Here is a 27,525-nt window from a genome sequence, read left to right as displayed (position 1 = left end):
GACAAGTGAAGAGATCTTGAGTGGCCACAATGGGTCACAATAATACTGAAACATTGTCCCTATTTCTCATGGAAGTCATGGAGGGGGACTTTGGAAATTATTTGGCAAATGAAATTGTACATAATGCATTTTTGCTCAGCTTCTGAAGTTTGATAATGATCAAAATTGGCAGTACACTAACATTTCATTTCTTGTTCATAATCTTGATATTCATGGGACCTCTTGGCATGCTTTGAAGTTAAATTGGGATTTTTAATTTGAGTAAAATACTTGAGATTTGCCTTTAAGTGATTAAGTGTACAGTTTTTTTTGTTTTCCTCCTTATCTGTGGGACTCAAGGTAAAGTTAATTCTTTGGTTGACTGGAATGCTAATGTTCTAATGGGTTAGTGGAAATTCTTTGCATTTTATTTGAAAATGCTGCAAAATGTTGAGAAAGGCAATCAGCATTATTGGTGAGCCGCAGAGAAAATGTTTCAGATCAAGTCTTTCATCTGAACGTATCAGTTTTCATGAAAGTCCAGCAACCAGAAACGGTAACTATTTCTCCACAAATTCCGTCAGTCCTGCTGAGTACATAGAGCACCCTTTTTGAATTTCAGATTTCCAGAATTTACTGCATTTTACCACTGTTTCATTAGATTACCCTTGGAATAAAATGGCAAAGAATTTCCCACCCAAATTTTCAAAGTTTATTGGTGCTGAGTTGTACCTGTTTGGGGACTGGCACCCCAGAGGCCACGATTCTAGCCACATTGGTAGATCTATGTAGCCACGTGCCGTTAAAGTGGAATCCTTAACATGGATATCTTTTCTACTCTAACCATCCTGTATAAAGAAAAATCTGATCAAAGATTGTACACAACCAGTAATGAGAATTAAAGGGTTCGTCTACTTACTGGTAATTTCAGTTAGGGACAATTATTAGCTAATTATTGAATAGCTCTTCGTCATTATAAATATTTTGTAAACTGTAATGTAGAGTAAGGTGTGTGTATTTTTTTTGCGTTTTTTTTGTCAATTTGATTTTAAAATAAATAGTAAATATAGTAAGGTAATAAATGGAGAAAGGAGGTGTAAAATGATGTATGTTTACTCATCCTTCAGTCCACAACCAATAATGGGAAGAGGGAAAAGGGGAAGAAAGCAAAAGGAGAAGAAGGGAAGATCTATTAAAAGAGAGGGAAGAAAGGGAAGGAAGAGGTAAGAAAAAGAAAAGGGGCCAGAAGAGAAGTGAAATTAAACGAGGCTTAAGGAAATGTATAGGAAGAAGTTAGAAACTAAGATTTTACAATAATGATGAAATGGGGAATGTGTACAGTGAAATAGAATATTTTGGCACCATTTTCTTCATTAAAGATATTCGGTGATCTTCTCCACAGATAAAACTTCAATGATTACTTGAAACACAAAAAAAAAACTGCAGATGGTGGAAATCTGAAATATCTGAAATGAAAACCAAATTCTGGAGATCCTTGGCAGGTCAGGGAGGATCTGTGAAGAAACAAGCTGAGTTTGGGATTAATCAGAACAAAATGTGAAAACTATTGACCTGACACATTAATTCTGTTTCTCTCTCCGCAGATACTTCCTGACCCACTGAATATTTCCAGCATTTTCTGTTTGTATTTCTGTAATTATTTGTTAGCCTTTATTAGAACTGCACGAGCAAATCTAAATTATATTTTTATGAAGACTTGTAGCAGGGTCACATTTTTGGGTCTAATTACCTTTTTCTTAATGAATTTTATATTTCTTTGTAAGAACATGTAAAGTGCTTAACTACCAAATTGTGATGTAATCTTAACTGTAATCAAAGAAAGGGTGGCGGGGTTAGCATAGCAGTTAGCGCAACACTATTACAGCGCCAGTGACCCGGGTTCGCCTCCACAGCTGTCCGTAAGGAGTTCGCACGTTCTCCCTGTGATCTGCGTGGGTTTTCCTCCAGGTGCTACAGTTTCCTCCCACATTCCAAAGACACACATGGTTAGTAGGTTAATTGGTCACATGGATGTATTTGGGTGGTGTGGGCTTGTGGGCCAGAAGGGCCTGTTACTATGTTGCATTTCTTTTAAAAATTAAATCAAAAGAAACACGAAAGATGGAAGGAAGAGGCCACTTAGGCTTTTTAATTTCATTTAATATGATAATTGAGTACTTTAATTTCTGTTTCTCCCCATATCCCTTGAATATATTTAAAGGTGGCCTACACAGTCTTTTGTAGGGAAGAATTTCACAGGTTCCTCACCCTACACAGTTAGCACAGGGGAGTCAGGTTTGAACCTGGTTTACTGGCGCTTTGAGGCAGGGATCCTAGTTGCACCAACGTTCTACAGATTTAGGTGAAGAGAGGGTTAAGTTCACATTTTTATGTGTTCTCTTTTATACCACTAGGATAAATTCCGTGGTGGGACGGGGAAGCACAACTTAAGTAGTTCCAAATTCTTCTCGACTCCCTGGGTTTTGAGACTTGTGCTAATGTTCCCCTGGATATGGAATAGGATCAGGTGATGGCAGATCAACATGTTTTGTTTTCTGATGGTGAAGCAATGGTTTGTAAAAGCACATCATTAAAAGAGGAATTACGGTAGATACAGAAATTGTGGATTTGTTGAAGGAATATGTGCTTCTTGAGGCTTTACCAAAGCATGGTTGTGGTCATGAGGGCTGTGGAGTTGCTGGGTAAGTTGGTAAAATGTGTCCAAAACAATATGGTATGCATAGGTTAGCAGTAAAATGGTGACGGATTTTGCTGTATCCTTTGACAGTTTATTAGATGGATTGAAGGGTGAAAGTTCAGCATTTTTGTTATGTTTGCATCAATAGTTGAACCATTCATGGAGTATGAAATAGCTAATAGGATGTTTCACAGAATGACAGAATATGAATGGGGAATGCAAAAGGACTTTAGGTAAATTAGGAATCATTTTTAACAAATTCTGAGCAACAAGAAATTGGTAAAAAAGGAATAAGAGAAGGTTGTTGCACAGGTAGAAAAAGTCACCATGGATAAAATTGGTAAGGAATAAGAGAAGGTTGTTGCACAGGTAGAAAAAGTCACCATGGATAAAATTGGTAAGGAATAAGAGAAGGTTGTTGCACAGGTAGAAAAAGTCACCATGGATAAAATTGGTAAGGAATAAGAGAAGGTTGTTGCACAGGTAGAAAAAGTCACCATGGATAAAATTGGTAAGGAATAAGAGAAGGTTGTTGCACAGGTAGAAAAAGTCACCATGGATAAAATTGGTAAGGAATAAGAGAAGGTTGTTGCACAGGTAGAAAAAGTCACCATGGATAAAATTGGTAAGGAATAAGAGAAGGTTGTTGCACAGGTAGAAAAAGTCACCATGGATAAAATTGGTAAGGAATAAGAGAAGGTTGTTGCACAGGTAGAAAAAGTCACCATGGATAAAATTGGTAAGGAATAAGAGAAGGTTGTTGCACAGGTAGAAAAAGTCACCATGGATAAAATTGGTAAGGAATAAGAGAAGGTTGTTGCACAGGTACAAAAAGTCACCATGGATAAAATTGAAGGATTACATGGAATAGATCTTTCTCATACGAGCTTTGGGATGTGGCAGGTGAAGAGAGGATTATTTTTGGTAACAGATGTATAGGATTGAGGATTACTGAAATCAAATTGAGGAAAATAGCAGTGAAATTAAATGAAAGGTTGAATAGGCTGGGAGGTAACTAGGTTAATTGTACAACAATGGATATTAAGGTGGTCAGTGTGGTGACATAATGATGTGTGAGTAGAGTGTCAAAATGGCAAATGCAGTTTGAAGTATCAAAAGGTGTGTGAACAAAATTAGAGATTGCCATAAAAGAATCAAAGGGTTGAGCGTGTTAAGAAAAATAAGCAACTGGATGGGTTGTTTAAAAAAAAAATAACATGAATTCTGGAATTCGCTCTGAAAATCTACTCTATCTACAAAAGTCTGTTAGTCTCAAAATGTACATTTGGGGTTTGCTGAAGAAAGCTGATATGTTCTGTGGGTTATTCTAGAGCTAAAGGGTGACTGGGGAGGAATCACAAGTAAAAGAGGTAGACTTGATAAATGTTGATTTCATGTGGTGATCTCAAGAAGCTCATGGGACATCAGGACATCAGATAGAGTCCCTTGAGGGCAAACAAAACCTCTACTTGTTCTGCAGAGCTATTTGCCATCCTTGTATCTTCAGACAATTCTTTAGAGGCATATATTTGCTTTGGAATCTGAGGCAGGGGTGTCAGAACAAAGTCTTAATTTCCTGCAATATGTGGGATTGCAATAGGGAATGAAAAACTGGGCATCTCTGCAGTTTCCCCTCTGAGCTAGGCTGGAAACTCCGCAGGATTGCAGTAAAATCATGGACTGATTGGTGACAGAATAGGGTGTCCAGAAAATAAGTAGCAAACTGAAGAAGGGAACGTAGAAAGTTTAAAATCAATTAGACAAAAGCATCTGCAGATGTTGGGATTGAGTGCAATACATAGATGTACTGGAGAAATTCAGCAGACTCTTTCTCTTTCAGTTCCCCACCCTCTTCCCTTACTTTTCCTATCATAAAGCTACCCTTCTTAGTCCTCTGCCCTCTCCCCATCTCTTCTCAGCTTTTTTCTTTTCGACCATCCTCCATATTGGCCCATTACTTCCTCCCTTTCTTCTCCCTCCCCTCCCCCACATTTTTATTCAGACATCCACGTATTTTCTGATTCATGACGAAGGGCTCAGGCCCGAAATCTATACTTCCTATAGATTTTGTGTGACCTGCTGAATTTATCCACCACGTTTGTGTCTTGCGTAAGTTTAAAATCAGCTCAAGGGAATTAAGTTTTGTCACAGAACCAGAGGCCTTAATAGTTTCCTACTCCTAAAAAGATTTGAGGAGCTGGGAGTTTTGACACTCAACCTTCATTACTTTAGCAATGTGGACATTGTTCTCCTGCTTCCAATTGTCGATGAAATTGTATTTAGTTCTGCTTAATTTCCATTAATTGTTTGCTTAAACCTGCTTCTCTCTTTACAGATCAGTGTCCAACCAGTTGCTGCTACTATCCCAAGAAACTGTAACAAGTCCCCAGAGTGACGGGGACCACACGGAAGATAAACAGGAAATACCCAAAAAAGAGTTACAGGGTAAATTCTCCTTCCAGATATCATTTCAACCGACACCTGAAAGCCAAATGCATACTTTGAGAATGCGTTTGAACACAAAAATAGCATCTTGTCCAGTAGGTACTTGTTAGAGACGTGCCATGATACCTATGACGGAGGATGCTTGCATGTTGTGAGTAAATATTTTGTCAGAGTGTGTGGAGTCTGTGGGCTCATGGGCCAAAAGGTCCTGTAACAGTGCTGTATGTCTAAGTTTAAATTCTTGCCACATCAACTCTGTCCAGGCCTTTTCACCAATCGAAATAGCTCTGAGGTTCCCCCTTATTCTTCTGCATTCCAACAAGTACAGTCCAAGAGCCGATATTTGTTCCTCGTAATGCTAACTCTTTCATTCATGGTAAAATTCCAGTAAATCTTCTCTGTATCCTCTCCAACACCTCCACACCTTATCTCAAATAAGGTGCCCAAAACTGTGCACAGTACTCCAAGTGAGGACTCGCCAGTGACCTGTAGGGTCTCCAACATTGCATCTCTGCTCCATTCCATTCTTTCCTTCTGCTCCTCGTTTGTTCAACCCTCTCTGCTTATTCCTGGTTCATTCCCTTCCCCTCTCGGTTTTATTCCTCTTGTCTCCCTGTGCTCTGCTCCACCCAATAGACCTGCTCTCCTGTCTCCAGGAAACAGTAATGCTCAACTGTGGTTTTAACTAGCCCTTTTATACCTGAACGATTGACTTTCTGAATCCCAATTAACCCATATCCCCTAATTCTAGCCAAATGTTTTCATCCATTTCCCATTGGGAAAATCTATAAAAGGCAGATGGTTGAAACACTCAGCTGGTCAGGCAGCTTTTGTGGAATGGGAAACAGTTAGTATCTCAGGTCAAAGACCCAGCTGTTTTTAGTACATTTCCCATTCCCTGTATGCAATCTCGCTGGCTATCTTTATAGGAACTCCACTGTGTGAACAGTTTTGAAATTGGTTTAACGGGTCTGGTTTTATACCAACCCCCACTGTAGTTTCCCCATGGACCCAGTCTGGAGTATATATTATGAAAGGTTAAAAATGTCCAGAATCCAAAGGGTTAATAACAGACAGATTTTTCCCTTTGTTCATTTTTTAAACAATGTGTCAATTCACCCTTTAGCTAATAATTCTTTAAATACAGGTAGTCCTCAACTTTCGGTGGGGTTACAATCCGGCATTCCCATCATGTCGATAAGTGGGGACCGACATGGGGCTGTGGGGAGAGAGTGGGGCAGTGGGATCAGTGTAGGGACTAACACGGGGTTGTGGGCAAAGAAAGGGGCAGTGGGATCCGTAGGGACCAACATGGCTGTGTGGAGAGTGCGGGGCAGTGGGATCAATGTGGGGACCAACGCAGAGATGTTGGGAGATACTGAATAATATAGCCTAGCCAAAATTTGAAGTACAGTATGGATACAAACTGTCATAACTTTGAAAAATTATGTCGGGGACTATCAGTAAAACATTTGGTGCATCTTTGTGTAGGTCTTTATAGCGGGCTGAGTTGTCACAATATTTGACCTCAACCATTGTTGAGTTTTATAGAAATGAAAACAATTCACATTTACTTTTTAAAATGACTCAGTCCTTGTTATAATCTGTCCCCAGTATTCATGCCAAAAGTACCCTGGATCTATCAAGGTTTTGGATACCTAGCCAAAATTCCATTTTGATCGTAATCTTTAACAGTAGTCAAGAAAATGGTGGTACCTTCCAGAGGACAATAAAGTATAAACAAATTGTTTAGTCACTTTATTTTAAATTATGAAAAATAAGCTTTATATTTAAATTGTATAAATATTTTTGCAAATAACAGAAAAACATCCACCTGTGAAAGTGGGTGCAGCTAAGATTAAAGTAGTATAGTGCAAATTATTGTAATTTTAGAATAAAAGTGCCTGAAATTTAAAATGGTCTGATTCTTATGGCAGATTTGGGTGGGGAGCGAGAGTTAGCGAGAGCATCGCTGGACAGTTGTGACAAATCACTAGTGGGAGATAATGGTGACGACTGTGCCATGGATAGTTCAGATTACTCCAGTTCATCCAAGAACACAGACACAGGGTACAGCTATGACGCTAGCACAGAGAGTGAGGCAGATGACTGCGTATCACTGGAAGAGGTTTCACGGAGGACTAAGAGAAAAATAGAGGAGGCTTTCACAAATCTAGGTAAAAAAAAATTCTCCTTGGAACGTGACTTTGTTTAACAAACCCATACCTATCCCTGTATTCTCCTGCCTCTTCCACGTCGCGTGTGACCAATGCACAACTCTTGCCTTTATTGAAGTTTTAATGATCTATTGCAGCATCTACATCAAAAGAAATTGCACAGACTTCTTCTGATGGACAGGACAACTCCCCTGAAAAACCCAAACAGAAGAAGAATCGTTGTTTTACATGTCGCAAAAAAGTGGGACTTACAGGTCAGTGTGGAGCTGCAGAAGGAATACCGGGCAAACCGATTGAGAGGTCAACTCCCTGCTTCTCGGTACATAGAACAGCTTTCACCCACAATGTCCGTGCTGTCTCTGATGCCAATTTAAAATAATCCCTTCTTCCTGCTCATGATCTGTATCCCTCCATTCCTTGCCTGTACATGCCTCTTAAATGTTGCCATTGTATCTGCTTCCATCTCCGGCATCTATCTGTTTATTTTTTTAAAAATCTTCTTTAAACTTCCCCTCCTGTCACCTCCAATGCCCTTTAGTATTTGACATCTCCACCTGGGGAAAAGACACCATCTATGCCATTCATAATTTTCTATCAGATCACCCCTCAGCTCAAGAGGAAACAATCCAAGTTTGTCCAACCAATTCTTATGGCTAATATGTACTCTCCAATCCAGGCAAGATTCTGGTGATCCTCTTCTGCATCCTCTCCAAAGCCATTGAATCCTCCCTGTAATGTACCTGTTTCAACAGGTAGGAATCTAATCATAATACCGCAGAGAGGGAACAGAGGAGGATCAAATGATTAACGTTGAAGAAAGGATATAATGTTGGATCATGCACAATTGTTATCACACGGCATACAGAACTGCACGAGCAAAATCTGAATATTTCGATAAGCCCTGGCAAATAATTTGTTCTAAGGGTGGTAAACTGTGCTGTTGGTGATGTGTTCTTTCATGTCTTTGATTCATTTCCATGTAATTTTAATCTGTTTGATTTGGAAGCTGTATTTTCAGTTGGTTATCATAAAACAAAGTAGGTAAATTTATTTACCTATGACCTCTGACTTTTGCCTTGGCCCAGAAGCCAGGTTGTTACTTTGCTACCGGTTTTCTAGCGTACTCTGCACACCATCTCCCAACAGTTTTTGGATCCCCTCTCCTTGGAGACATGGCAGAGAGTGCTCAGTGCTGATCTGAGTTTTGATTTTTTTTTAAACTTGAGAATGATTCTTTCAGTGGCCCTGCTCATTGTCAGTGTACACACATTTGGGGCTCTGTAATGTTTAGGTTGCAGAATAATTTGATGAACTTAATATAGGCATCAAGCATGCATGTAACTACAGTAAAAACCCAGGAATCGGCACCAACAGGGATTGGTAGATGCTGGATAAGTGAGTTTTCCAGTTGCTTGAAACTCACTCTTCCAATACCTAACTAATGGAACCTGCATTAAGAATTAACTGTTTAAAAGATGAAAATACGATACTGTACTTACAATGAATAAACTTCACTTGCACAAATATATAAACCTTAAAACATTTTACTTTATTTTCAGTTACATTCTTTGAAAACATTTAACTCTCGGTGCATCTGCAGGTTCCTCCCCCCTCCATGGAGCCAAACAAAAGACAGAAAATGGCTGAATATTTTCTCCCATCTTCACCAAAGTTTTATGTTTTAGAGATGTTCAGAGAACATTTACTTTTACAATGTTCCAATTTTATTTAATTTTTTAAAATTCTTATTTATTTTAATTTTTTTAATTTATTTTCCTCAGTTTTTTTTTTGCCGGTTGCTTGAATTCCAGAAAACGAGGGTTTACTGTATTTTGGCTTTCTCTCCCATTTAGCTGATTTACTACTCCATTGTTGTGCAGTAAAATGAGAATAACCCTAGCTCTTCCCCTCAACCAACTATCTGATCTCCTGCTTTACCCTTGATTGTTCTTGCCTCAGTATCAATTGAGAGGCTCATTATTTTTGAGCATGCCCATCCTGTATTTTCTTCCCTCACTTCCACCTAATTATTCACCATGCATCTAAACATCCTTGTTCAGTTTGGTCTTTCAAAGTGGATGAATCCCATGCCACTGTGCTAATTATTTCTCTTCACCATGCCATGACTGTCTATAAAAGTGAGTCATCCCTAATCAAAGTACAATCTTTTCCCTCTCCCTCATTATGATTCAATTCCTACTTGTTCTAGCACAGAACATGTTCACTTGATTTCCTTGGCCCTGGAACTGCAAAAAATGTTTCACTCATCATCACCCATGAAGCTCTTCTCTTAGGATGGTTTGAGGGGACAAATTGTTTTGATGTGCTCCGTGATAATTACCTCTGCAAAAGTGGAATCAATTTCCAACGCTGATGGCAGGCAGACTTACCTTCCTCTCCAATCCTTACGTCAAGATTTGGTCTCACTTTTCAGCTTAGCACTTTCAAGGTTGTTTTAGCTCCACACACTTGATTCATCCACCTTCCAGTCTGCCTCCTCACTCCTAAAGGGCCAAAGCTGCCACTGAGTCAAGTAGAGAGTGAATTATCAAGAGGGTTTAATGGAGACACAGGAACAGCAGATGCTGGAATCTTGAGCAAACCCTGAGACCACTGCCTACTTTTTGCTTAGACCTTGAGGATGGACACTGCGAGACGGGCTGAGTTTTTCCAGCCTTTCTGTGTGTGTTTTAAAGCTGTTGTGAAGCCTGCTTGAAAAAGTGTAACTTGCTCGCCAACATTTGTGTATCCCTGATTCAAAATGAACGCCTAGGGGTATACCTTGCCGAAGGGTTCAGGCCCAAAATGTTGGTGTATATGTCACGAGTCCAGAGGGCCCCAAAACCTAGCAGCAATAGATAGGCACCACGACAAAGGGTAATTTAAACATAAGTTGCTTTTAATTATCTTTGAACATGAAAATAGAATCAAACTTTAACTTGTCTCTATTGACTCATTTAAGCCCCCTTCTAATGTGTGTGTAAGTTGAGCAAAGTTCTTTGGTTCACAGTCCAATCTCAATGGTTGCAGGCAATTCTTGTACTGTGCACAGAAGTTAACATTAGTAAAGTTCACCAGACTTTGGTGCTTAACAGGTAAATGGTTACCACTCAGAAGGGTTCTTGTTGGTTTTCAGAGAGTTTTTCTTGTTCGAGGACATCCACAACTTGTCCCCTTCAGGGTTTTCCAGATGATCACCTCTTTCTTTCAGGTCATCACAGAGTTCCTTTCTGTTTCTCCTATTCAAAGGGAAACACCAGACAGCCAGTCTTCTCCTTTGACCAGGCCGTCTTCCAAAGCTTGCCAGCTTGTCCCTCTGGAACCGATCTCTCTCTCTCTCTCTCCCTCTCTCTCTCTCTCTCTCTCTCTCTTTTCTCTCTTCTCTCTCTCTCTCCGTCTCTCCCTCCTTTCTCTGAGAGCAAAGCCTCTTTTTTTCTCCTCTCTGCCTGCAAAGATCACATGACCTTCCAGACAGTAAGTTCTGTTTTCCTGACAAAACTGCTACTGCCTGTTGTTACATTTGTTTCCTTTTGCAAATAATAGTCCATCAGGAGCCTGAGCTCTTTTTGCAAAAGCTCCTGCAAAAATTCTGTTTCTTAGTGTCTGAGTGTGACCTGCTCTAACAAACCTTTCCCAATTTATCTCCCAAACACCTCTATATACTCTGTTTCACATATATCTTTGCCTCTTATGGGACCTGCTGAGTTTCTCCAGCACTTTTGTGTATTATCAGCAAATTACTTGATTGTAGGATATCTCTGTGGACTAATGTAGTCTCATGGTTATTGATAACTGTCTGCAGAAACCATTCAGTCCTTGAAAAATAACTTGGGATAAACCAAGAGATGATTTAAGGTTTCTTTCTGTTAAGTTTCAGCCATTCTTAAATATCCTAGTAAAACATGTGGGTAAGAATACAGATAAAGAGGGAACGGGCAAAGTACAGACACAGCAGAAATGACCTGTTTGAACCCTGCAATTGCAGTGAGTTGGCCTTCAGTGTTTACCTTTCCGTGTGTGTCCAGAGCAGTGAATGTTTGCTCAAACTGTGTTTCTGTTTTCAGGATTTGATTGCAGGTGTGGGAATCTGTTCTGTGGACTACATCGTTACTCGGACAAGCACAGTTGCCCTTATGATTACAAAGCTGACGCTGCCGAAAAAATAAGGAAAGAAAATCCCGTTGTAGTTGGAGAAAAGATCCAGAAGATTTGAACTGCTACTTACATTAAATGTTTTTCTTTTAAACGACGGGAACCTAATTAAACAGCGGAGAGGATACGCTGAGCTTTGTAGTTCATTCTGGGAATTTGGAGCATTGTACTTGCATAGATCTTTAAATCATGAATATACAGAGTCTGAGAGCTGACTGACAAGTTCTTTCACTTTTCTTTGGACTTATTCAGTGGTTGGAAAATTACTGCATATTTAGAAGCGTCTATTTTACAGCCATTTAAATTTTGCAGCCATTTAATCTTAGTTAAGTGTCGAGCTTATTTTTAAAACACAAGTAGGAGTATTGGAGGGAATGTGCTTTTCCATCCAGTATTACACGCATGGATCCGATTGGCATTTCTTCTTTTGTGTACATGGCCTTTCTCAGCAGCAGGTCTTCTCACATCGCAGGGCACAAGTGTGCCTCTCCCTAACCGAATGTATGCTTACCTCTGCTTTGCTCTGTCCATGAGAAGGCCCCCACGTGTCAGCATCCTAGGTTATTTGTTGCTCCATTTCATTATTTATGTACTTCAAGCAAATGTATGTGGTTTGATTTTACATTATGTATCCGGAATGGATAAACTTCATATGCACTTCAGTGCTGACTACAGATATAATCAGAAAATGCAGTGATGCTTAACCCTGAGCAGACGTGAAACACAGGATGGTAATTGTGCTGTATTTATGTTAGTTTATTCACTGTCTTAACTTTGATTAAATAAAGTTACAAAGGAAAACTACCGACTTGTTTTCTTTTCATCTGTAATGGAAAATTCCTTCCTGTGCTTCAAACTCAAAATAGGATTCTGGCTAAGTCGTGCTCTGCACACCAGCTCGCACACACCTGCATGGGTGCGCGCACGCACAGACCCACACAGGCACTTCATTTCGGAAGGCATTTTTGATTGTGTTTGCTTATTTGTTCATTGAATAGTAGAAACTGTCAGCTGTACGCACAATAAAGAGCTTCATGAAGAGTTAGTGGAGGTTTGGTCTGATATTAGAAACCTTGGCAAGCTTCTACAGATGGGTAGTGGAAAGTGTGCTGATCTCCATCATGGCCTGGTATGAGGACACCAATACCCTTGAGCGTAAAGCCCTGAGCAAAAGGTAGTGAACACAGCTCAGTACATCACAGGCAAATGCTCTCCCCACCATTGAGAACATCCAGAGCGAACGCTGCCGTTGGAGAGCAGCAGCAATCATCGAGGATAGACGCTACCCAGCACATGCTCTGTTCTCGCTGCTGCCATCAGGAAAGAGATGCAGGCCATAAGACTTGTACCATCAGGTTCAGGAACAGCTGCTATCCCTCCACCAACAGACTTCTAAGCAACAGACACTCATTTCTCACTTTGCATATTATTATTAATATTTTTTCTATATTGCGCAGTCGGTTTGTTTACATTTCCTTCTTTGTATATGTATTTTTTTCCTTGAGTACGGTGACCTAAAAGTAGAAATTCTACCTGGCCCACAGGCAAAATAATCTCAGGGTTGTATGTGTGTAGCTGACAATAAATCTGAACTTTAAATTTAAACATACACTGTTCTCAATTTGTCACTTTTCTAATTTAGACTTCTAGGTTACACTGTGAGCGTTCATGTGAGATTTGTTTCACATGGATAGTTTTTTTGAAGTGTATATTAAATAGTAATGTTAGTTTCTTAGAAATAATGTTCCTTGTGTTTACAGAACAATTTAACTAAGCTCTTCTCCGCTCTACCATACATATGGAGTTAAGCAAGAAAATCTGTGTCACCAAAATCTTGATAGTGGATACAGGACCAGTTGTTTTCAATTTATGTTAATCTTGAAAATTAATTGTGAACCAAATGTAACAAGTTGTAAAGTGGTGATGATGAATGAGAGATCTTTCCAGGCAGTTAGTTTTGATGAGGTCTAGGAATGATTTGAATAATTGTCCAGTACAAATATACTCTGTTAGCTTGAATGCAAGGTATAAGCACCAAATGCAACTTTGACCCTGATTCACGTTTAATTATTGTTGAAGGATCAGTAATGATTGACTGCTATTTGGATGTTTGGTGAACCTGGAAGAGTAGAAACGCAGCGAGGCTTGATGTTTCACAAATCATTGAGCACTTCCTTCAGGAGTACGATAATCAGGATTCTCCACTTTCTCCATGTCCTCTTCCAGATACTTGGTCTAATTCTACAACCCCAACTGAGTGTGTTGAGAGCAAATCACCATTAAATCTTCACCACCTCAAATAAAATCCAAAGCTTTTAAGCAAGTGTAGAAATGTCAGTGGCTATGCATTGTGAGGAGTTTGAGAGATTCTGTGTGTCACTGAAGTCTCTCAAAAACTTTGATACGTGTATTGCGGAGAGCATTCTAGCTGGTTGTATCATTGTCCAGACAGGAAAAAACCCTCCAGAGGGTTGTTAACTCGGCCTGTGACATCACGGGCACCAGTCTTCGCTACATCCAGGACATCTACACGAGGCGGTGGCTTAAGAAAGCAGCTTGTAGCCTCACCACCCAGGCCATGCCCTCTTCACTTTGCCACCACCAGGAAAAAGATACCAGAGCTTAAAGACGAGCACCCAGTGGCACAAAGACAGCTTCTTCCCTCTGCCATCAGATTCCTGAATGATCAATGAACCACAGACATTGCCTTATTTTGACTTTTTCTTGCACTATTTTTATTTATTGTCAAGTGGTTTTTATATAAATGTTTGCTGCTGTATAACAACAAATTTTGTGATGTTCTGATTCCGAATTGTATTGACTTTGCTGAGCTTAATGGAGGTGCAGTGCTCTGTTTTAATAATTCTTGAATATTTTTCATTTATTCAGCTCCACAAACATCTCACAGGAAATGAGGTCTTTGCACAGTTCACTAATCTCTTGCCTTCAGCCGTTCATTCCTTGCACTTGGTCAGAAACTCTGATCAGACCCCAGAAGGCAGAGTGTCACTCCCATTTTGTCAAATGTGCACATCTGAAGCCCTGCTAGAACCATGGAACACTACAGCACAGAAAAGGCCCTTCAACCCATCTAGTCTGTAACAAACTATTCTTCCTTGTCTCAAGGAGGTTCATCCTCTCCATAGTGCCCCTTCCATCCATGTACCTATCCAAATTTTTCTTCAATGTAAGAGTGGAGTCCTCATTCACCACTTCAACTGGCAGCTGGTTCCAAATCTCACTGCATGAAGGCCCCTTTAAATGTTTCGCTTTTCACCCTTAACCCACGTCCTCTAGTTCTTGTCTCATTTAACCTTGATGGAAAAAGCCATTTACTCTATCTGTACCCATCATAATTTTGATGTGACAAAGAAACCTAAGATTCAAGGTAATATCGTTTTAGTAAAGCTGGAATTCGATCTACATTGATAACCAAAGCAAAATATAACTATAAAAATGCCCTTAATACAAATTGGATGATTTATTAAATGTGTTTTCACCAATGCCAGTTGAATCTACTGGGAATAATGATATTTACATTTCCTTGAAATTATCATTTTAATGCACTGTATGTTATTGACACAGATAATTTGTATTTAGAAAATTCTTATTGTAACTATTTATTCTGCAATTAATTTTGTCTAGAATATGGACAAATAAGATCTCTAATATTTTATGTTCAAGTCATGTATCTGATGTATTTTCTACAGATGGCCAGAATTAATGTATCATTTGTATTAATGTATTAATTAATGTTTCTTTTTTCACTGACAAAAGGCAAAGGAGGAAAAACCCAACCCCAACCAACCATTTTTCCCCTGCAGCCGCTGCAACCGTGTCTGCCTGTCCCGCATCGGACTTGTCAGCCACAAACGAACCTGCAGCTGACGTGGACTTTTACCCCCTCCATAAATCTTCGTCCGTGAAGCCAAGCCAAAGAATGTTTCTTTTTTCTTTGGCTTGGCTTCGCGGATGAAGATTTATGGAGGGGGTAAAAGTCCACGTCAGCTGCAGGCTCGTTTGTGGCTGACAAGTCCGATGCGGGACAGGCAGACATGGTTGCGGGGGAAAATTGGTGGGTTGGGGTTGGGTGTTGAGTTTTTCCTCCTTTGTCTTTTGTCAGTGAGGTGGGCTCTGTGGTTCTTCTTCAAAGGAGGTTGCTGCCTGCCGACCTGTGAGGCGCCAAGATGCACGGTTTGAGGCGAGATCAGCCCACTGGCGGTGGTCAATGTGGCAGGCACCAAGAGATTTCTTTAGGCAGTCCTTGTACCTCTTCGTTGGTGAGCCTCTGTCACGGTGGCCAGTGGAGAGCTCGCCATATAACACGATCTTGGGAAGGCGATGGTCCTCCATTCTGGAGACGTGACCTACCCAGCGCAGTTGGATCTTAATGTATTAATTAATGTATCATTTGTATTTAAATTGTGGATAGCAAATTGTTACAGAAATAAAGTCGCAGGCTGGTCATACTGGAGTCCAGAACCTTGCCACATATAGAGTTGACCATAAACTTGCAGTTTTCTTTGTAGATTCACATGCTTGTCATTCCACTGAATGTCTGCACCATTGTATCAAGGGGGTTGATTATCAAAATGAATTGGGCCTTTTTATGTTTGGGGTCCATTGTTCACACATTGTTTAGTAGTTAGAAATGGTTCACTTGACCATTGAAGGAATGGTTTAACACCTAGTTAATTGTTTAATTCTGGTCAGATATTGTCTCAGCTCCAGGATTGGTAGTGTTTCCAAACATTTATGTCTTGTTCACAGCATCAATTGTATTTTGTCAGTGTCACACCCTGAACTGCTCCCATTCACTCATTGACCAAATAATCTGTTGAGAACTTACCATATCAGGGACAAACCTTGAGAAAGGGCTCAGGCCTGAAACGTTGGTCATATAGCTTTACCTCCTAAGGATGCAGCAAGACCCGCTGAGTTCCTCCAGCATTGTCAGTTGGCCCTTTCAAACTGCCGTCTAAAATGGGGTTAACTGGGCAATTTGCCTGGTTAGTGTCCCAGTTACGCGGCACTTAGAAAGGATCCGACCCGGTCAACCTCGTGGGAACCCAACTGGGTCTCTGACCTTCCTCAGAGGTAGTCAGGGAACCCAGTGAAACTTACCTAGGTCGTGTCCACAGGCGATTTGAACAGGAAAATGACCAACCTGCCTATTCCGGTGGCATGAGCCCTTGCGTGCTTGTGTCACCAGGCAGCCAGCGTCTGAACATCTGTCAGTACTTCTGGTGAATACATGACGTGTCATTGTGGGGGTCGAGATTCCCCCTTAAATGGGTGGGTTGGCAATTTAATGGGTCGATTTCCCTGCGATTTAAAAGGTGCTGGAAGCACCTTTACCCCAGTCATCGCTCCCAAGTCCCAGGAGGGCCACTCAGGTTCTGCAATTTAAAAGGGGCTAGTGTTTTTAACTACAATCACAATGTGCCCTGTTCAGAGACATCCCTACCTCCCACCCCTCCTGCAGCTTAAAGAACTTATTTTCTTTCCTCAAGTTCTGACAAAGTATTAACTTTGTTTCCCTTCTCACAGACCTACTGAGTATTCCCAGCATATTGTTTTTAATTTATATTGATGGCATCTGTAGTTTTTTTTTATGATGTGGCCAAGTCATAGAACATACTCTGGGCAGGAGTCTTCAATCTCCATCAGCAGGAGAGGGTTGTTAGCACCAGCCCAGCCTTAATCCTGAGGGACAGACAGAGCTGCCAATCATGTTGGATCTGTGGCAGGGGGTGGGAGAAGGAACACCAGGGATATGTCAGGGGAACACAAAGACTGCAGATGCTGAACAAACAAAAAATTGTTGGAGGGACTCAGCGGGTCAGACCCACCCAGGGTCAGTCGAAGGTTTGTGTCTGGTCTCTTTATCAGGAACCTTCAGTCCTGCTGAGTTCCAGCATCAAATCTTTGTGTGCCCAGCTCTATATCTACTGACGTCACCCTTGCCAATGTACCTGCGGCAGATGCGTCAGTCAGTGACGAGGATGGTAGAAGTCACCACCCTGGGTCAATGAGACACGCATGGACCAGCCTGGGAAACCCACACTGTGATGACCAGGGCTCCACAGTAAACAGTAGCTGATTCCCGACCGGTGGGCATCACCTGGGAGATTCCCCCAATCAGGTCATTTGGAAATCAAAACCTTCAGAAGCTGGAACAGTGAAAAATCACTGAAATCATGCTCTAGATCATTTGACAATGGAGGCCACTTGGGCCATCATGGCTGATTTCCTATCCTTTACCTCCTATGTAAATGGAATTTGCAACCCCATTCTCCTGCCTTTCCCCAGTAACCCTTGATTCCCTTCCTAATCAAGAACCTACTTTTCTTTGGCTTGGCTTCGCGGACGAAGATTTATTGAGGGGTAATGTCCACGTCAGCTGCAGGCTCTTTTGTGGCTGACAAGTCCGATGCAGGACAGGCAGACACGGTTGCAAGGGAAAATTGGTTTGTTGGGGTTGGGTGTTGGGTTTTTCCTCCTTTGCCTTTTGACAGTGAGGTGGGCTCTGCGGTCTTCTTCAAAGGTGGTTGCTGCCCGCTGAACTGTGAGGCGGCAGGATGCATGGTTTGAGGTGTTATCAGCCCACTGGCAATGATCAATGTGGCAGGCACCAAGAGCTTTCTTTAGGCAGTCCTTGTACCTCTTTTTTGGTGCACCTCTGTCTCGGTGGCCAGTGGAGAGCTCGCCATATAGCACGATCTTGGGAAGGCGATGGTCCTCCATTCTGGAGACGTGACCTATCCAGCGCAGTTGGTTCTTCAGCAGTGTGGATTCGATGCTGTCGGCCTCTGCCATCTCGAGTACTTCGATGTTAGAGATGAAGTCGCTCCAATGAATGTTGAGGATGGAGCGAAGACAACGCTGGTGGAAGCGTTCTAGGAGCCGTAGGTGATGCCGGTAAAGGACCCATGATTCGGAACCGAACAGGAGTGTGGGTATGACAACGGCTCTGTATACGCTAATCTTTGTGAGGTTTTTCAGTTGGTTGTTTTTCCAGACTCTTTTGTGTAGTCTTCCAAAGGCACTATTTGCCTTGGCGAGTCTGTTGTCTATCTCGTTGTTGATCCTTGCAGAACCTACATACCTCCATCTTAAATGCACCCAATGATTTGGGCTCCACAGCCATTTGTGACAATGAATTCCACAGATTCATCACCCTCTGGGTGAAGAGGGAGGTGGATGCGGCAGCCACCCTCCTGCTTAATTTGTCGTTTCTCAGCCAGCAACTGCAGGAATTTCAATCAGTGACAAAGTTCACCAGTGCCAAACTGCTTGGGAACAGGGAGGGGGAAAGATGAACATGAGATCAATGGGCAATGGGAGGGGGAGAGGAAGACAGGAGGGAGGGTAGAGAAAGGGAGAGAGGTAAGGGGCAGCAAAGAGAGGAGAAAGATAGGAAGGAGAGAGGGAGTGTGAGGGGAGGGAGGAAGAGAAGGGGAGGCAAAGAGAGAGGGGGAAGGGACAAAGAGTGGAGGGAGGGAGAGTGGGTATAGAGAGAGGGGGAGGGAGAAAGGGGCAGAGAGGAGGGAGGGAGTGTGGGGTATAGAGGGAGGGGTGGTTCAGAGGGGAGAGAGAGAGAGGGGGGGACAGGGGTTTAGAGCAAGGGGGCGGGGAGGCAAACAGAGGGGGAGGGAGAGAATTGGGCGTTACGACGCCCAGCGATGCCATTGGAGCCCAACGTATCCTATTGGGGTCGGAGCCGCCGCTCTCGCTGCCACAACGCGGAACCATGTCCTTCCTGAAAGTAGCCGAGGGCTCGGATTTCCCCATCCAGAACCTCCCTTTCGGAGTATTTTCCACCGCAGACAACGTAAGTGGACGGAATGCAGTTCCCAGCCGCTGTTGAGCCTTGCGGACGCAGAGCCGGTGCGAAGAGCAGCAGGGGGTGTCCGGGACGGCAGGGGGGGGGGGGGGGGGGGACCGGGACGGCAGGATTGGGTAGGGGTTGGGGTGAGATTATAGGTGGCGTGGAACTAGGGTGGGGGTGGAGGTGGGGGTGGAGGTGGGGGGTGGGGGTGGAGTAAGGAGGTGAGTGGGTGAAGTAAGGAGGTGAGTGGGTGAAGTAAGGTGGGGGTGGTGGGTGGGTGGAGTGAGGTGAGGGTAGGGTGGAGTGGTGGGTGGGATGGTGAGGTGGGGGTGGAGTGGTGGGGGGGTAAGGGTGTAGAGGAGGTGAGATATGGGTGGGAGGATGAGGGTTGGGTGGGGGGTGGAGTGAGGTAGGGGAGGGGTGAGGTGGTGGGGTTGAAGGTGAGAGTGGGGGTGGAAGGTGGAGGAGGTGTGGAGTGCTGCCCCTCACCTTCCTTGAAGTGGAGTTTCCACTTTCGAACACAGACCAGACCTCTGATATAATAGAGAAGACTTAAAATCTGGAAGCATAGTTACAGGAGAAATCCAAAATGGGATCTTGAACCAAGATGGGACATATACAGCAAAGGGTAGGACGCTGAAAAGTGCGGAGGAACAAAGGGAATCTGGGAATACAGATTCATAATTCCCTGAAAGTGGGATCCCACGTAGACGGGGTTTTAAAGAAAGCTTTTGGCTGGGGCGCATAAATCAAGATAAAGATGGGAACTCGATCTAAATACTTAAATAACTGAAAAGGATTGGATGGGTTTGTGCAAGAATAATATGACTAAACTTATATTTGACTCCGCAAAAATTAAATAGATTAAATCCTGCCGTATCAGATCATGTTTTAGGTGCAGATCTGAGGTTGGGACCTTTTTTCATTCATCTTGGCCCTGTCCTCAAGTTAGACAATTTTGGTTTGGGGTAGGTAATTTTTTGGGATGAATTACAGGGTTCGAATTCCCACAGGGTTCGATGTTATTTTTACTGAGTAATATTAAGGTTATGAGGCCAAAATTAAATTTAAATATTTATCAAATTGTATTTGTACAAATAGCTTTAGCAGCTGCTAGAAAATATATTGCAATATCATGGAAGTCAGAAATAGATTTAGGGATGGAAAGCTGGCACGCTGAACTTTGTAGTTGTAGACTATTAGAGAAAATTACATAACCTGTGAGATAAATATATTTTTTTGAAAATATTGAGCTCATATTTACAAAATTTTGGTTTGCACATATGATTGCTCTCTGAAGACCTCACTTGGTATCTCCAATACATTTTTCTGTATAAATGTTTTATTTCTTGACATTCTCCAGTTTTTTTTCTTTTTTGGGGTGTGGGGGTTGGGAGGGTGGAAGTATTTTACCACATGTCATAATTTATTTAAAAAGTTTATAATTGAATGTAATGTAATTATATTGTGGTTTAAAATTTATAATGTATTCAAAAAAAGAGTGCTTTTGGTATCTTGGCCTTCATAAATCAAAGTATTGAGTACAGGAGTTGGGATGTTGTATAAGACATTGGTGAGGCCAAATTTGGAATATTGTGTGAAGTTCTGGTCACCAAACTATGGGAAGGATATCAGTAAGATTGAAAGAAGATTTACTCGGATGTTGCCAGGTCTTCAGGAGTTGAGTCACAGGGAAAGGTTAAACAGGTTAGGACTTATTTCTTGGAGTGAAGAAGAACAAGAGGAGATTTGATGGAGGTTTATAAATTATGAGGGAAGTAGACAGTAAATGTGAGTAGGTTCTTTCCACTTAGATTAGGAGAGATAAATACAAGAGGACATGGCTTTAGGGTGAAAGGGGAAAGGTTTAAGGGGAACGTCTTCTCTCAGAGAGTGGTGGGAGCTGCCATCTGATGGTGAATGCAGGCTCAAGAATAAATTGGATAGGTACGTGGGTGGGAGAGGTCTGGAGGTTTATGGATTGGGGGCAGATCAATGGGGCTAGGAGAATAATATTTCAGCACAGACTATAAGGGCCAAATGGCCTGTTTTCTGTGCTGTAGTGTTCTAATTCAGTTATAAGTCTACAGTGATCGTGGCCATCTGTCTCCACGCCCAAATAAAAGGCCAGCAGGCAACCAAACTTAAGAATTCCAAGCCTGGAGACCAGACTCTGGGAGCAGCTCCCTTTTTGACTGATGGATTTGACGTGACTGACTTGAAGTTTTGTTTTCAGAGTTTTCTTTTGGGGCATTTTGGGCGTTGACTATAATGGTCTGGGTTTTTTTTCCCCCACATACACCTTGTAAATATCTATTGTTAATGTAGAGTTGCAATAAAGGCGCATGTTCGGGGGAGAGATGGGAATCGGACTTGGGTACAACAATCAATGAAGAATGGTGGCAGGACCTGTGTCTGGACTGTGTAATGGGGTCGTCAACACCAGATACAGGAATGGTGCAGTATAACTTCCTGCACCAGTTCTACCTTGCACCTCAGAAACGACACAGATCAAAGTCAGAGATTTCAGAAATGTGTTTCAGATGGGGTGTGGTAGTTGGAACTTTTGTCCCCTCTACCTGACTGTGCTTAAAAGTGAAACCTCTTTGGGAAGACCCAGGGGATATTTTTTTAAAAAGTTACAAGAATGGATTTTCCACAGGACCCACAGCTGTTCCTCTTGGGGGATTTTGGAGAAGTGCAGTTTAGACTGACTAAATTCTATTTGTTTGCTAAGGTCACCTTGGCGGTAGCCAGGAAGTGCATAGTGGTTTCGTGGAAGTTCGACTCCCAACTAAGTTGCATTCTCCTGGAGAAAATCGCATGTAACCAATGAAGGAAACATGACACATTCAAGCAGAGTGTGGAATCCTTGCAGTATATTGGTTCTCAGATGGATTGATTTCCCCCCTTTTTAAATAGGGATAAGGTTAAATAATCCCAGTACGGCCAGAAGTGTGAATATGAAAATAGGACTTGGCATGGACGATGCACCTGCCCTTTTCAGGACCTTAGTTTTCTTTTTTCTTTTGAGTTCCTTTCTTTTTAGCGTTTTCTTTTGAATGGCGCTGCCACTGTTATTTCTTTTCATTACAGGTTTCGATAGGGGTTGTGTGACCCACGATGATTGGGATCGAGATTTTTTTTGAATGTATTCACTGTGGGGGAGGGAGGTGGTGACACATACAGACTTTGAGTATGTATATGTCCATGAAAGGCTTTGTTTGTTGGACTTTGTAATACTGTGAAAACTAAAATAAAATATTCAAAAAAAGGCTTATGTTCGGGGGTTAAGTTTATTGATGTAATTCTATTCTTGTTAATTTGTTAATAAATTTTATGTTAAACTTAACACATCTGTTTATGCATCTGCCGGCGACAAACGTGTGATGAACCATTCTCTTGGAGGTGGCAATGTTTTAGAGAACATTTTGCAGGCAGCTCATGCAACGGATTTCACAGTTTGAATTCTCTACATCTTCATATCGATTATGCATTTGACCAAGGGGCGACGCAGTTATTACAGCGGTTAAGCACCAATGCTGTTAACAGCACATGCAAACCGGGTTCCAATCTTGCACTGTCTGTAAGGAGTTTGTTCATTCTCCCACCCTGTATCTGCGTAGGTTGCCGCTGGCTGCACCAGTCATTCCAAAGACGTGCAGGATTAGTAGGTTAATTGGACACATTGGGGTATTTGGGTGGCACAATCTCATGGGCTGAAAGAGACTGTGTTGTGTCTCTAAATTTTTTTTAAAAATTCCCATGCATTTAATTAAAGATCAAGGCTTCACTGAATATGTACACATTGGCACTGAGGGGGTAGTGAAGAATCACAGCCACGGTGATGATCAGGGGTGAAGCTTTGAAGTTCATGTTTGCTTACAGCGTCTGATATGCAGACTGGGATATCATGTGGAAGAAGGGAAGAGAAGCAGCTACAAAGAACTGCACTTGAAATCAGAAAGAAAGGACTGTTGTTATTTCTGCTGGGAGACCATCAACTCGGTGAAAGACGCACCTGTTGGTCGTTCAGCGCGCGGAGATGTCGGTGAGGGAATGCTGCTGACTGGCACATTCCAGGCCGCAGGAGTGCATGCTGAGGAACGCACAGGCTTGGGGAAGGGGCACAGTCTAGAGCAGCCATTCCCAATGGGGGCTATGCAGCGTACCCCCCCCCCCCCCAAACCAGGAACCACAGCACATGTAGACAGTAGAAGTACAGAAGAAACCAACTGAATTGATTGCTTCTGCTACTGGGTTTTGAGAGGCTGAGACCGAGAGGAAGCCCCTCACACACAAAGGAGAGGATGTAACAATGTATAATGAAGGGATTGTACGGTGATATCAATATGCAAAGAGAATTTGAACAGCTTTTCGTAAATAATTTATAGTGAATTAAGTTATTTAATTTATAGTGAATTATGGGATACCCATACGGTTAGAGGGCTGGATGGGCTGGAGTTCGTTAAATGTGTTCAGGATTGTTTTCTAAATCAGTTAGTAGAAGAACCGACTCGGGATGGTGTAATACTGGATCTCCTGTTAGGGAACGAGCTAGGTCAGGTAGCGGACATTAATGTTGGAGAACCAATTGGGTCTAGTGATCATAATTCTGTTAGTTTTAGGGTAATTTTAGGGAAGAGCAAGGAGAGGCCTAAAGTTGAGGTTCTGGATTGGAAAAGAGCAAATTTCGAAGGAATAAGAAGGGATTTGGGGAGTATTGAGTGGGACAGGTAAGGATGTTAATGAAAAATGGAGGATATTCAAAAAATAAATTTTGAGGGTACAGAGTAGTTATGTCCCAGTGTGGATCAAAGGAAAAGCTGGAAGTCATAGGGAGGCTTGGTTTTCAAGGAATATTGGAAATTTGGTTAGGAGAAAAAGGGAGGTGTACAAGAGGTATAAAGAGCAGGGAGCTGAGAAGTTGAAGGAGGACTACAAGGAGTGTAGAAGGAATCTTAAGAAAGAAATTAGAAAGGCCAAAAAAAGGCATGAAGAGGCTTTGGCTGACAGAGTAAAAATAAATCCAAAGGGTTTCTATAAGTACATTAAAAGTAAAAGATTAGTGAGAGATAAAATTGAACCCCTTGTAGATAGCGAGGGTAGGCTGAGTGAGAAGTCTGAGGAAATGGGGGAAATTTTGAATGATTTCTTTGCCTCGGTATTCACTAGGGAAAAAAATGTTGAACCGGTTGAAGTAAAGAAAAATAGTGGGGAGGTCATGAAGCATATAAGGATAACCGAGGAGGTAGTGATGGCTGTGTTAAAAAAGATAAAGGTGGATAAATCTCCCGGACTGGACAAAATATTCCCTAGGACACTCAGGGAGGCTAGTGGACAGTTAGTGGGGCCATTAACAGAGATATTTAGGATGTCACTGGCCATGGGGGTGGTACCAAAGGATTGGAGGGTGGCACATGTGGTTCCTCTGTTTAAGAAAGGGTCCAAATGCAAACCTGGGAATTATAGGCCTGTAAGTCTGACGTCTGTGGTGGGCAAGTTGATGGAAAGTGTTCTGAGGGATGCTATTTACAAATTTTTGGAGGTACAGGGATTGATAGGGAGTAATCAGCATGGTTTTGTCAGGGGTAGATCATGCTTGACAAACCTGATTGAGTTCTACGAGGGGGTTACAAAAAAGGTTGATGAAGGGAAAGCTGTGGATGTTGTCTATTTGGACTTTAGTAAAGCTTTTGACAAAGTTCCCCACAGGAGGTTAGGAAAAAAGGTGGAGGCATTAGGTATAAATAAGGAGGTAGTGAAATGGATTCAGCAGTGGTTGGATGGGAGGTGTCAGAGAGTAGTGGTAGAAAATTGTTTGTCCAATTGGAGGCTGGTGACTAGTGGAGTTCCTCAGGGTTCAGTCCTGGGTCCACTATTATTTGTTATATATATTAACGATCTGGATGAAGGGGTGGAGAATTGGATAAGCAAGTTTGCGGATGACACAAAGATTGGTGGTGTGGTGGACAGTGAGGTAGATTACCGTAGATTAAAAGGTGATTTAGGAAGGCTGGAGGTGTGGGCTGAGAAATGGCTGATGGAATTTCATACATATAAATGTGAGGTGCTACATTTTGGAAAGGAAAATTTAAATAGGTCATATACATTGAATGGTAGACAATTGAGGAGTGCAGAGCAACAAAGGGATTTAGGAGTTATGGTAAATAGTACCCTCAAGGCTGATACTCAGGTAGATGGTGTGGTGAAGAAGGCATTTGGAATGTTGGCCTTCATAAATCGGAGTATTGAATTCAAGAGTAGGGAGGTTATGATGAAATTGTACAAGGCATTGGTGAGGCCAAATTTGGAGTACTGTGTACAATTTTGGTCACCAAATTATAGGAAAGATATAAACAAAATAGAGAGAGTGCAGAGAAGGTTCACGAGAATGTTGACAGGATTTCAGGGTCTGAGTTACAGGGAAAGGTTGTGCAGACTGGGGCTTTTTTCTCTGGAGCGTAGAGGATTGAGAGGGGATTTGATAGAGGTGTTTAAGATTTTAAAAGGGACAGACAGTAAATGTGGATAAGCTTTTTCAATTAAGAAAGGGGGAGATTCAAACTAGAGGACATGGTTTAAGATTGAAGGGGGAAAATTATAAGGGGAACATGAGGGGAAATTTCTTTACGCAGAAGGTGGTGGGGATGTGGAATGAGCTTCCGGCAGACGTGGTTGAGGCGGGATCATTGGTTACATTTAAGGAACGACTGGTTCGTTACATGGATAGGAGGGGACTAGAGGGGTATGGACCGGGTGCTGGTCAGTGGGACTAGGAGGGTGGGGTTTGCTACGGCATGGACTAGTAGGGCTGAACTGGCCTGTTCTGTGCTGTAAGTGGTTATATGGTTACATGGTTTATATGGTTAAGTTCAATTTTGGTTAAAAATAAATCTGCCTTGCTGAACCCACAATTTTTGATGTTCACCTGGAAGGCATGGACCCGACAGTACAAGTTCGTCTGGGCACACTGCAGGCCTATGGAAATTGCAGCAGTTCTGACGGAGCAGGAACCCCTCCATTCCCTCGGGCAACTGATACTGGTAGAGGATAAAGGTGAGAGTGCCGACCGTTAGGGCAAGGGAAGGGATCTGTGTTGGATCCAAGCAAGCAGTTCCATGCCTCCCTCAGAGATGCACTTCACTATGTAGGCTCCCGATGATTTGGAGCAAGTGAGAGGAGGTTGTGAGAAGAAGGCCAACAGGATAAAGAAGGATAAGGGGCATGAGTCCTACGAGTTTTACAACACATAAAGAGTCATTTCAGCCCAATTTGTCAATGCCAACCTTCTATCTACCCAAGCTAATCCCATGCATGGCCCATATAGAGGGATGAAGATCAAAAGTTGTGGGTGCAGCAGGTCAGATTTATTCTTAACCAAAATTATACTTGATTCACAAGAGATTATTTACAAAATAAAAGCTGTTCAAATTCTCTTTGTGCGTTGCCACATCCCTTCATTGTATAGAGAAGCTGTGAAAGCTGAGGAGGGTGGGAGGACGGTGGTCTGGCAGGTGGTGGGGGAACTCTCGGAAGATGTGAAGTGGGGTGTCTCAGTTCATCCTGGTGAGGGCAGGAGATGTAGACCGGAAGCAAAACTAACTTCAGGATACGGGCCGCTCACAGTGCAATCAGATGCGGAGTGGTATCAGGCCCAGAAACGTGTGGTCAAAACATTTAGCAATGAGAAGAAGGCGTTAATGTGGAAAGTTAAGTTAAAATTGAAAGCAATAGATCAGTGGATACATTTAGACGGTTTTACTTTGGCAAAGAGCATTGTGAAGATAACAATTTGAGTTCCATATGTTGGTCTATCAGACCCTCCACTCAGTGATGTTCTGTTGGCCTTGGGTTATAGTGTCAACAATCAAAGATTGAACAGGCAATGATTGTTAGATCCAAGAAAAAAACTGTTTGAAATACAAGAAAGTGCAGATAATATGTAACTGATTTATACCCTCGATACCCTCTCAGAGGCAGAGAATATTAGCTGTAAAACTGTTTAATCTAGGAGTTAAAAGAGCTCCTGCATCTAAATCCAGAAAATACTTATTTTTTTGTGCAGTGTATTTATGTAATAATGCAGTGTGTGATCTCTCCAATGTTGCCTGTGGATATTCAGGGAACTGGGCTGAGATTGGGATACATTTAACTTTTTAAAAGATTGTTTTTAATTTTTTAAAAATGTAGACACAACATAGAACAGGCCCGTGCCACCCAATTGACCTACAACCCCGGTA

At 42.1% G+C, this 27,525-nt stretch overlaps 2 protein-coding genes across 9 annotated transcripts in view; both read left to right on the top strand.

Moving 5' to 3' along the window:
* Positions 1-11,578, top strand: part of zfand6 (zinc finger, AN1-type domain 6) — a 44,345-nt gene extending 32,767 nt beyond the window's left edge. For 5 of the 6 annotated variants that reach the window (XM_069911295.1, XM_069911291.1, XM_069911293.1 and 2 more), the window contains 5 exons: positions 1,107-1,202; positions 5,013-5,122; positions 7,060-7,299; positions 7,437-7,553; positions 11,364-11,578. In XM_069911295.1, the coding sequence (XP_069767396.1) occupies positions 1,107-1,202; positions 5,013-5,122; positions 7,060-7,299; positions 7,437-7,553; positions 11,364-11,512 (712 nt within the window). In that variant the 3' untranslated portion in view covers positions 11,513-11,578. The remainder of the gene's footprint in view (positions 1-1,106; positions 1,203-5,012; positions 5,123-7,059; positions 7,300-7,436; positions 7,554-11,363) is intronic. The other variant, XM_069911294.1, reaches the window with a different exon arrangement.
* Positions 11,579-19,146: 7,568 nt separating this feature from the next.
* fah (fumarylacetoacetate hydrolase (fumarylacetoacetase)) overlaps positions 19,147-27,525 on the top strand; it is a 60,815-nt gene continuing 52,436 nt past the window's right edge. For 2 of the 3 annotated variants that reach the window (XM_069911732.1, XM_069911731.1), the window contains exon 1: positions 19,148-19,285. In XM_069911732.1, coding sequence (XP_069767833.1) covers positions 19,205-19,285 — 81 coding nt within the window. In that variant the 5' untranslated portion in view covers positions 19,148-19,204. Of the gene's footprint in view, positions 19,286-27,525 lie in introns of all 3 variants that reach the window. The other variant, XM_069911730.1, reaches the window with a different exon arrangement.

This window comes from Narcine bancroftii, chromosome 14 (assembly GCF_036971445.1).
Source record: "Narcine bancroftii isolate sNarBan1 chromosome 14, sNarBan1.hap1, whole genome shotgun sequence".
Classification (NCBI taxonomy): Eukaryota; Metazoa; Chordata; class Chondrichthyes; order Torpediniformes; family Narcinidae; genus Narcine; species Narcine bancroftii.
The sequence above is the reverse complement of the archived record's forward strand: the minus strand, read 5'-3'. Positions and strand labels throughout refer to the sequence as shown.